The sequence below is a fragment of the Hermetia illucens genome, chromosome 5 (genome assembly GCF_905115235.1).
Source record: "Hermetia illucens chromosome 5, iHerIll2.2.curated.20191125, whole genome shotgun sequence".
NCBI classification, from domain to species: Eukaryota; Metazoa; Arthropoda; class Insecta; order Diptera; family Stratiomyidae; genus Hermetia; species Hermetia illucens.
The window spans coordinates 10,353,994-10,365,277 of record NC_051853.1 but is presented as its reverse complement, the minus strand read 5'-3'; the positions used below and the strand labels follow the sequence as shown (position 1 = coordinate 10,365,277).

The 11,284-nt window shown below is 41.4% G+C and overlaps 1 protein-coding gene across 4 annotated transcripts in view; it reads right to left on the bottom strand.

Moving 5' to 3' along the window:
- Positions 1-11,284, bottom strand: part of LOC119656933 (chloride intracellular channel exc-4) — a 106,130-nt gene continuing 94,846 nt past the window's right edge. Inside the window, exons 3-8 of one of the 4 annotated variants that reach the window (XM_038063627.1) lie at positions 6,919-7,083; positions 6,605-6,847; positions 6,425-6,535; positions 6,236-6,259; positions 6,066-6,083; positions 1-766 (exon numbers count right to left, since the gene is read on the bottom strand). In XM_038063627.1, coding sequence (XP_037919555.1) covers positions 689-766; positions 6,066-6,083; positions 6,236-6,259; positions 6,425-6,535; positions 6,605-6,847; positions 6,919-7,083 — 639 coding nt within the window. In that variant the 3' untranslated portion in view covers positions 1-688. The remainder of the gene's footprint in view (positions 767-6,065; positions 6,084-6,235; positions 6,260-6,424; positions 6,536-6,604; positions 6,848-6,918; positions 7,084-11,284) is intronic. The other 3 variants (XM_038063629.1, XM_038063630.1, XM_038063631.1) reach the window with 3 other exon arrangements.

The window sequence follows — 11,284 nt, the reverse complement described above, 5'->3', positions numbered from 1 at the left end:
TAACTAGTAGCTAATTTTTTGCTTTTATGTATCAAATATTGTATAAAAGTATATACATTGCTCAAGTTGAATTACTATTTTCAGTATTAATAAATACTTTTAAAAGTTGGCCAATATGAAAGCGTTTCGAAACTAGGAATCTCCTCACTTCAATGGTTTTCCAAATGTGCTAGGCATAAGCAGCGTCAACACCGCAGAAAATTGTCGATTCTCCTTGAATAATATTTAAAGACATTTTTTTTTGTTTAAGTATTTCTCCTCAAAGTCAAATTTACGGAAGCTACGAAATAATTTTGATTGCCTTTCTGTTCTTTGAATTGCTCCTCGGAAACGAATTCAATTAATGTAAGTAAAGTAATGCTTATCAAATTAGCTGTTATGTACTTTTTCTCATTTTTTTCTCACGTTAAGCTTAGACTAATGCGCGTCCAAGGTAATTAGCGACGCGTTAAAAATATACTTGTAATTGTTTTTGTTGTTGTGTTCTTCTTGTTTTGTAATAACATCTTACAAAAATTATAATTATATATTACTTTGCCTTCTATGATTATTAATTGTAAACGGAAAAAGAAACAAAAACAAAAAATTATAATTAAAGGGAAACGTAAACGGGAAATGTGAAAAAAAAAAATCGTAATGGAAGTTTCACGAAGGTGTTGCTATGTTAAAGTTGCTCGTCTCAGGCGAATTACTCCGTTATGTCGATCGGAATCGAGGTGGTGAATGTCGGCGTTTCCAATTCCTCGTGTTTCTTCATTTTGAGCATCTGTAAAGGAATTCAAGCGAAAAAAGTGTTAAAATCCGTTGCGAGTTGCACTAGTGAGAACACACAAAATTTAGCGAATTAATAAACAAACTTTCCCGAGTTTTATTTGAAGTCGGTAAATGATTCAAAGCGTCGTGGATTAAGGACAACACAGCATGTTGAGAATGTGGAAAATATATCTCTGAAGTTAGCATTCATGGCATATGTTTGGAATGGATCTTATTTTACGTTTTTAAGAATGAGGTTTTCGGAATTGTCGTTGTATGGTCTATTGTCGGACAACTTTATACACTAATTTGTTGCATGTTTGTTTTTTGGCTTATTCCGAAGATATCATAAAGGGGACACGTGTCCCAACGAAATGGGCTTTTCAACTTGATTGTTATTTTTTTTTCAAAAACTTTCTTTTTTTTTCAAAAGCTTTCCTATATAGCAACACAAAAAGACACTCAACTTGATGTACGATCAAGCAGTCATGGAAAAGTTGAACAATGGTAATGTCAAGGTGTCATTGGAACCCTATTAACAGTGCATATTGCCCAAACCAACTGTTCCAAGGATCAGATCTCTACTTAAAATCCACAAATCTCTAAATGAGAAGAGGGAGATAATCGCTGTTCTCTAGCATCCGTGTAAGGAAGGCGCTCTGCTACCTAGAAGACCTTCTGAAGAGGGAAGGTTCGCCTAGGTGGAGGAAGGAGGTTCGTCAATACATAAAACTGACTGACTGACCTCCCCCTCCCTGACAGTAGATCTAGAATGGGTAACCCCCTCTCATCACTACCCCGCGAAATCTTCATGAAAAAAATGAAAGAGAGGGTGGAAAAAGAAGAAATAGTCCCTCCTTTTTGGGTAAGCTATCTGGATGATGTCCTTGTCGTGGTCAGGAGACAAGACGCAACCTCCGTGTTGGCAAGTATCAACAACATCCACAAAAAGGTTATTTTCACAATGGAGATGGGAGTGGACCACAATCTGCCAAAATAATAAACAGGGACGGGGATTGTGGAATTTGACATCCACAAAAAAGCCACCCACACCCAAAGAACCATCCCGATAACCTCCAATCATTCATGGGGTCAAAACTGGCCTCTTTACCTCCGCGATCCATCGAATGTACACGGTTCCGCTAAACGAGGAACATTTCGAGAAAAAGAAAGAATACATCCTCAGCACCGCTTAGATGAACGGCTACAAGGATAAAATAGTGAAGTATCCAATGAGACAAACGGAAAGACAACTAAAGAGGGTGGAACAAACACACCTAACCGTACAACAACAAAACTCAGAGGACAAAAAATCTATTCAAGGGCAACGCATTACATTAAAAAATTAATGGAGGGGGGCGGGGGGAACTAATCTGATGCCGATACCAACAAGCAGGAAACAACAGCTAAGACAAAAACTTGGATTCCCCAAAAGGCTGGCAGCCAAAGAATGAGAGGAATGGGAGAATGGGATCTACAATATCGATTGTCCGAAATGCGACCTGGTCTACATTGGACAAACTAAAAGACTGAGAGCTACAAAGACCAGAGAACATATATATTCAAATAAAAATTAAACTGTGGAAGCATCCAAGCCGTATTCTTTTTCGGACATCGCCTTTTAAATTTTTGCCGCGAGTTCATGGATTTGCCTTTCTGGTAGGCGTGTTGACTATGGTGAAGTGACCACTTACGAATGTGTGTATCCCTTATGAACCGATCTTCTAGTCTTTCTAGTCCTTTTAGCAGAAAAGACGTTAAACTGATCGGTCAAAAGCTTTCTGCGTCCGTATAGGTAGGCTTCCCTCGTTTGGGAATAAACATCACCTCCACCTCACGCCAGTTAATTGAAATATAAGCGTGTGCTAGGCATGCACATATATATTCCGAATATGTAGACCCAGGGCATCCCTTCCCTCTGCTGCTAGCGCAGGAATGATGTCATCTGGACCTTCAGACTTGTATCTATGGAACGGGTTAAATGCCCATTTTACTCGCTCCAGTGATATTACTTTGCATGCCAGATTCTAGTCTCTCGGTTGAGGGCTGTATTCACCTGTTGGCCCCGAGATTAGATTTTGGATGCTGCCTGGGAAATGCACTTCAAGCAAATGGTTTGCCGTTTCTTCATCGCTTTTTGTGTGCTACCCGTTCTGTAAACGTAAATATACCAGCTTCTGGCTACGTTCTTTAACAAGAAACCACTTCAGCTTTGAGGCTGCCTCAAGAGAGTTAGACTCTTTGCAAAAGCGTCTCCACAATGATTGTTTGGCCGATCTTATGTTCTTCTTTAGAGCCTTCTGTGCCTCTTTATAACGATTCCAGCCAGCGGCTGAATCACACTTCAGAGCACGATTGAGGAGCATCCTTGTCGTTTTCCTCTGCTTTGCCAAATCGGAGTTTAATCATGGTATTTTACTCTTCTTTGGCATCTTGAGTGGAGAGCTTTTTTCGAAAGCTTCTCTCATGCTAGTTGTGATCATCTGGGTTGTCTTCGCAATTCCAGCAGTGGATTTGACGCGCTTCACGGGGATCGTGACTCGGGCGACCAGTTCTATTTTATACGTCGCTAATCTATCTTCCACGGATTTCGAAAGCGAGTGGGTGAAGGTGGATCCATGCCCATTATGAAATCAATGCGTCTGTGTTCTGAGAGCGTGATATCGTTTGATACTCTCCACTCTCCGACCAGAGCCGCAATGTCAGGGGATGCCACCGTGATGTCGGTGGCCGGCCTCTCGCCTAAATACGTTGAAGAAAGTGGGTTCATTATTCAAGTTAAGGATCTGCAATTCGGTTCCTACTAGACAGCATGCATTGATGTTGGAACTTCCCCAGCATATGTCGTGAAGGTTGACATCACATCCTGCTATTACACCCATACCTTTTGGCATATTAGACAGCTTTGATGAATGTTCCACGATCAATTTCACCATCTTTTTAGTTTTTTGGGGTAAGCTCTTCCCTCTTGGTCGTCTTCGGCCACTAAGGATGATCTTTAGATCATCATATTGGTCATTACATATTTCTGTTGAGTGGTTGACAGTGCAATAGTACCAGGTGTACAAGCTAAAATCCGCTGTTTTTTTTTGTTTCAAGAAATCACATTTTTTTATAGGAACCACAAAAAAAAAAACACTATTCAAAATACTGGCCCTTGCAATCAACACATTTTTTCCATCTCTCGGGTAATTTATGGATACCATGCCAATAAAATTGTTGATCTTTCGAGGCCATCAAGCCATTTTCGGACGTCTGCGTAAGAATCGAAATGCTGCTCAGCGAGCGAGTGGCTCATCCATGAAAACAGATGATAGTCGGATGGGGGGCCAGGTCTGGTGAACAAACGGGGTGGGATAGTATCTCCCAGTAGAGCGTTTCTAAGTAGTTTCAAACTTTTCTCGACGTGTACGACGGAGCACTATCACGGAGGATCAGTTTTTCACGTCTTTGCTGATATTCCGACCGATATTGATCCAGAGCACGATGCAATTTAATGAGTTTGTGGCGCAGTGGGATTCGAAATTTATTTCGAATGTTGCGAATGCGAGCAGATATATAGCGCGCCGAACTCTCCACTATTTAGAACTCGCCACGGGTGTGGAGGACTAGCGGTGAGAAGGTGCCGTTGGTTGGGACAGGAAAAGATCAAATCGTCGCCGATCTTGCTCCCACCCAATTGTCGCATTTCGCGCAGCAATTGGCTGGGAGTTCGATCTCCTGGTCTTTTCCTGTCCCAACCAACGGCACCTTCTCACCGCTAGTCCTCCACACCCGTGGCAAGTTCTAAATAGTAGAGAGTTCGGCGCGCCATCTATCTGCTTGCATTCGCAACATGCCGCTGCGAAACAAGTTCTTAGTGGGCATCGACAGTTTCACCAGGTTTCAACAGTTCATAGTGGACAATACCACGCTGATCCCACCACTCATACAGCATCGTCTTCAGTCCGAATCGATTTGATTTTGCAGAAGATGTCGTTGCTTGGCCGGCATCAACCCACGATTTTTTTCGTTTAGGATCCTTGAAATAAACCAATCACAATCCGATGCAAAAACATCTTTCTTTTGTGTCTGGCAAGCAAGATTTCGCATGTGTTTTGGCGCCGCTCCATCTAACTATCATTCAATTCATGCGGCACCCATTTTCCATTTTCTTGTGAACCTAATCCTAATCCACAAACATTCAATGCGATTCAGCGGCTGATTTCTTCACATTAAAGCAGAAAAGTAGAACTTCCCGCAAATGCCTCTTTTCCGGGAACAAAACTGGACATGATTATTGAAGAGAAAAAATATGTTTTTGCATGAAATTGCTGATGATATGGACTGACAATTGTTGACAGATGTCATACTAAAAAAAAGTATGGCATGCTAATAGCAGCTTGATACGCTCACTGATGCCATCTGTGAGCAAACAACGGATGTAAGCTTGTACACCTCGTAAAATTAACGGAATGAGTCCTGCGTATATTGATTAAAATAGAAAATAATTGCAATATGGTTTAATTTTGTGCAAGAATGAAAAATGTTGCACTTCCTTATGTTGCAGGTCAAAAATCTGATCCAATTTACGATGCTATTGTAGAACATTAAAAATAAAGACTAGAAATTTTGGGACATCGTTGGGAAAAGCACAATAATCCACTGCAATCGACTTCTTCATGATCCTAACATCAAACAGTTTTCCATTTTTCTCGAAGCTAACAATTGCGAGAGCGCAGCAAAGCAAAAAGATAAGCTATCCCAAACTTATCAAAGATCAATTTTCGAAATTAGCTCATTCCATAATCGATGAGAACATGACTATTAATGTGCCGATTCTAAAGATAGCTCGCATCGTAACGCATATTATTAACACAATATTTGTTATCGGAGCACAAAGTGTTATGTAGATGGCAATAAAAAATGAGACGGAAAACAATACTTCTCCCGCTTAGTTTAGCACTGAGATAAGCAATGATTTATTGGAAAATATAAAAAAAAGTCTAATTATCGAGAATTTCAAGAAAAAAATGTGATAATTTCCTTATGAAGTGTATGGATTCCTCCTCGATTAGAATTAAATAATCGTTATAAATGAAATTATTCCAACATCAGCAAATCTGTTAGATTACACACAAAGTCATGAGAAAAAAATGTTGTATGAGGGTTTGTGAAAAATAGCGTAGCGAGTAATGGTATCCAATTTAAGATAGCTTCGATGTAAGATGTCGACAACCAGTTCGACGGAAAAGAGCAAATGTCTGGATGATACCAACACTAAAGCCTTTCAATGTACAGCTCAACTCCCAATCAGGAAAACTAAAACGTACCTTTGTGTCGCCTTTAGTCTTTGGTTTTTGATTTTTTTTTTGAATATCAGCAAATTGTTTGTCATCAAATTAGGAATTTTTCGAATGGGCGGATGGAAAAGGAAAATGTAATAAGTGTAAGTGTTAGTTGTGAATTTCACTTGGTTAAAGTTCAGATGTGAAAGATTTACCTGTTTTGATAGTTGGAGTGCATTCTGTTAAATGAAAAGGACACGTTACAACTATCAACTCAGTGCAAGAAGAAGGAAGGAAGGATAATTTGTGAAGAAAAGTTTGGCACATTGCGCAATCAATTGTTTGCTCTTGCGATAATGAGCCAACTTTCTCCTCTACGTAATAAAATTAATTTCATGTAATACCTGCTGCAGTTTATAGTGATTGATAATGTCCTGGTCGGCTGGACATGACTGTGTGAAGGCATCTAGCTGATACATATGGTACATGTATCGCCACAAGGCTGTCAGGTGAGTCTATTAAAGAAAAAAAGATTTCAATTAAATCCGCATTTAAATAATTCAAGTCAAAGGCTCTCTACTCACAGGAATTTCAAAGTCAACAAAATATTTTCCAGCCACTCGAATGTGTTGCAATCGTGGCATTAATTCACAATCAAAACAGCAAATTGTGTCGCCTGTTAGGAAACGAGTCCCTCGTGATGCTAAATGATCGTTGATCTTCCTCAAATGCGATAATAGGGCATTGTTTTTGCTCTCATCCTTCTTTACTAGCATTAACTTCAATTTTGAGTATAAATTCTCAATTAAAGTGGCAACTTCCTTGTCCTAGAATTGTTCAAAAATGCATTCAAACCAAGGTATCATTTTGAAAGTGGATTCTTCCAAAGGAATTTTACCTGAACGAAAAGATTGTATCCGCCTGGGATATTTTTCATAATGTGCCTTTCAATTTTATCATTTTCCAGGATAGCAAGGCCGTTGTCAATCAAGATTGGCGGATGTGTGGCCTCAAAATTGGTACGGAAATCTGGTGGAGGCTTTTGCATGTCAACTGTTGTTACCTAGAAATAAAAAATGGAAAGTTTGTTTAAGAACAATTTTATATAATACGATTTAAGCTGAACACTTTAAAAAAAATCACTTAATCAAACAAAACTATTAACAAATTCCACAAACACCAACAACAAACAAAACTATTGACAAATTCCGATACCCTATTCCACTCATACATGACTTTGCGCATTCATTGCCATGACTTTGCGCATACTGCCGTGTCTTCACGATCTTGGATCTGGCCAAGACGTATCACCAAATCCCTGTAGCTCCTGAAAACATACCGAAAACGACTGTCTGCACACCTTTCGGACTCCTCGAGTTCACCAGGATGACATTCAACTTGTGTAACGCAGTGCAGACATTCTAGAGATTCATCTACTTTTTCTTTAGGAATTGAAGAGTCCTAAGTCCGCATCCATTTAATGTCGGACCGGACCAAGTGGAGAGAAATTTGCTTCCACTCCACGGACTCCTCTTTTTGGGTTAACACCTAAAGTTCAAAAATGAAAAGAGGGACGAAGACAGTTACGGTTTCTTACCAGGGCATAGGCAAATCCTCAGACGCTGCCTCACCTCTGCCCTGGGAACAGCTTGACCGAAGCGGTTCGTAGGTGTTGTCAGGCAACGTCTTCGTTCCTCTTTTCATCCACTTTGCCCTACGAAACTTAAACTTCTGTTTGGTTTATATGGATGTTTTGGTCACCCTTTCTTCCAAATCAGAGCATTTGGACCATCTCGAGAGCATTTTTCAACTTCTTCTTGAGGCCAGGCTCGTTCGAATCATCGAGAAATTCCAATTCCTACAGAAGCAGGTGAAATTTCTCGGCCACATGATCATCCCTTACGGAATTCAACCAGACCCAGACAAGGTTGAAACGACCAAAAACTTTTCCCTGTCAACCACGATGAAAGATCTGCGAAGGTCCATGGGCATGTTAAACTTCTATCGTTTCCTGCCCAAGACCGTTAACAACTCCCGCGAAGTTGTGTGGTCTACTGAGGCCGTTCAGGCGTTTGAAACTGTCCAACAACACCTTGTTGATGCTACACTACTGGCATTTCATCGGCCGTCTTTGTCAATGCCTCAAACACAGCGGTAGGCGCCGTTCTTCACCAACGGATGAACAACCGCTTTTTTATGAAACAATTCAACCCAGGTTGAGCCGAGTCCCAAAATAGGATCCGTATACCACAATGTCGTCCGTCCAGTCGCTCTCTATGATTCTGAGTGTTGGCCGACCATAAAAGACAATGAACGGCGTCTTGCGGTAATGGAGACGAAGATGCTACGTTGGACTAGTGGCGTCACACGTTTGGATCACATCCGAAATGAGGATATCCGCGATCGTTATGGGGTTGCACCGATCGTGGAAAAGTTGCGAGAGAGGCGTCTTCGATGGTATGGTCACGCAATTCGTGCAAACGAGAATTCACTTGCCAAGATTGGTCTGAACATCGTCGTCGATGGTAAACGATCAAAGGGCAGACCTAAGCAACGGTAGCTTGATACGCTGGATGGGGATTTGAAAGCCTCGAGATTGCACCCAGATCAGGCATTCAATAGAGCCAAATGGCGAAGCCGATCACGACGAACCGACCCCGCTTGTGAACGGGACAAAGGCTGAAGAAAAAGAAGAGGATGATGTTTTGGTCACCCCTTCTTCTAAATCTGAGGATTTGAACCATCTCGAAAACATTTCTCAACGTCTCCTTGAGGCCGAGCTCGTTCTAAACGTTGAAAAATTCAAACCCCTACATAACCAGATGAAATTCCTCGGCCACATGATCACCCCTGACGGAATTCAATCAGACCCAGACAAAGTTGAAGCGATCAAAAACTTTCCCCTGCCAACCACGGTGAATTATCTGTGAAGGTTCTTGGGCGTGTTAAACTTCTATTGTCGTTTTCTGCCCAAGGTCGCACATTACCAAGCGATTCTCAACGCTTACTTGTCTGGGCCCAAAACGAAAGAGTCCCGCGAAGTTTCGTGGTCTACTGGGGCCGTCCAGGCGTTTTGAACTAGCATTTCCTCCGCCAGATGTACCCCTAGCCATCTTTATCGATGCCTCAAACACAGCGGTAGGCAGCGCTTTTCACCAACGGGTGAATCAAATCTGGCACTCGTTGAGCTTTTTTCGTTCAACGTAACTACAGCACCTACGATCGTGAGCTACTCACGAGAGTAATTCACATGGAGAATCCGCGACTTCCCGCCGACCCTATGCTGGATATCAGAGCAGAGTTAAGCGACTCCAGGATGCTGCTTTTGCTCAGGCAGAGGTTGACACCCCCAGGGACATGCTCGCTGCATCCACTATATGAGACATGTCGGTAATTTCGTCGTATATTTTAATCTCAGATTCAATCTAAAATGTATAAACCTGTTACTTAATTTTCGTCAATTTACTCAGGAGCTCGTAGCAGCGCCGAAGCAATTTGGTCACTTCGACCACGTGAAAACAATAGCAAAAAACGCTAAACACGCATACAGAAACTGACTTTCCTTTAGATTTAGGAATGCAATAGTTCGGTGCCGATGACTTGTGTTGGTCTTTTTATTACCAAAGACCTGCAGATCATCGACAGCAAAGACACTTCCCACTTAAGATAAGAATGATTATAATATAATATCCTCGGCTATATATGCTTCGCCAATTGGTAAACCTTAACCCGGTTAAAAACGTGAAGCATTTGCTCTAACTCCAACTCCATAAACACCGGATCTATCGGAAAAGTAATTCCCAAAAGGCATTGTGTCCCTCAGATTGGTGGTTGGGTAAGGCTGATAACCCAACACGGAAAAGAACTGGTTACGAAACTACAAAAGGAGGCTCGGACTGGATGGATTTGACAACGACGAACGTGGCAACGAAAACGGACGTATTGATCGAATGCTGCACAACAGCTAGTCGATACCCTGTCCTAATATAGCGCTACTTTAACCGCATTACAAGCGGTGCACGGTTATTGGCAGCCAACAGATCTTCAGAAATTGTTCCACTCGAAATCTCTCATCATATAATAATGTAAACAAGACAATGATCTTGACAGTCCTCATGTATTCCTCGGAGATTGCGGTTCTTAGATGGATGATTCCGCAGCTTACATAACGACGAAATTTATGAGAATTATCACGACCGTTTGATTGTGAGTACAATCTAGCTCAATAGATTGCGGTGGGTGGTCCTGTTAATTCGTATGGGTGAGGTTCGTCCAGCTCGGATAAGGGCATTATCTATGGTAAAAAAAAAACGTGGCAGACCCTGCGCCACATGGAGCGATGGCATAAAGCGTTTAGAATAATTCAAGGCATTAAAGGAAATATATATATAGCAAAAAAAGCCCTAGAGCCTTTTTCCGGTCAACCAGACCTAGGGGCGACTAACCTCAGGATAGATTGAAGGCGATCCAGCACAGTATTATGTGGGACCATACGAAAATGTATTGCTATAGTTCCGATTGTCGTAAACACTTCAAGAAGTGTCGCGGTGATTTTTTACTAGAGAGGCACATAGATGTTAAGTAGATGTCAGCGCAAATCTAGAGTAGAGCCCACCAAACCATCACCGGACAGAACTCTTCGGACTACAACATAGATTGCAAGGATGACAGTTTTTTGCATTTCCATGTACAGGCGCGGTCTTTAGAACGAACATTTTCAGCGCTTTGTGCAAATTTTGCGGGACTATCCCCTGCGTTGAAATTACAATAGACACTACACTTAGATCTTTCATAGTCACTATATCTGCTGTCACCATAAGAGCTGTAGTTCCGGATTTTTTCCTTGTTTTTCAAAAGCGTTCCGTTCCGATGGCTACATCGATTATGAAGTAGGCTAGTTCTTCCTTTAGAAGGAGAACTAAATCAGTCCTAGTCTGATCAACACTGTGGTTGCTGGCAATGATATGATCACAGTAGTTTGACCCGATCATTTTTCAAGATTCCCTGCGGAGTATACTTATAAGGACGGTAGTTTGCCATTAACGCGTGTAGATGTTATGTGCTGGATGGTATCCTTTTCACATTTATATTACTTACACTGGAGTTAGTAGTTGAGGAGTCATGAAGGATGTATCCTTTATAATATTTCGTTGGGAGTGAAGCATTTTGGAAATGAGATGTTTTTATTGGAGGCTTCTATGCTAATGCCTGGCAACAAGACATTTTTGGATATAACCTCCGTGAATGATGCTTTCCAAATGTAG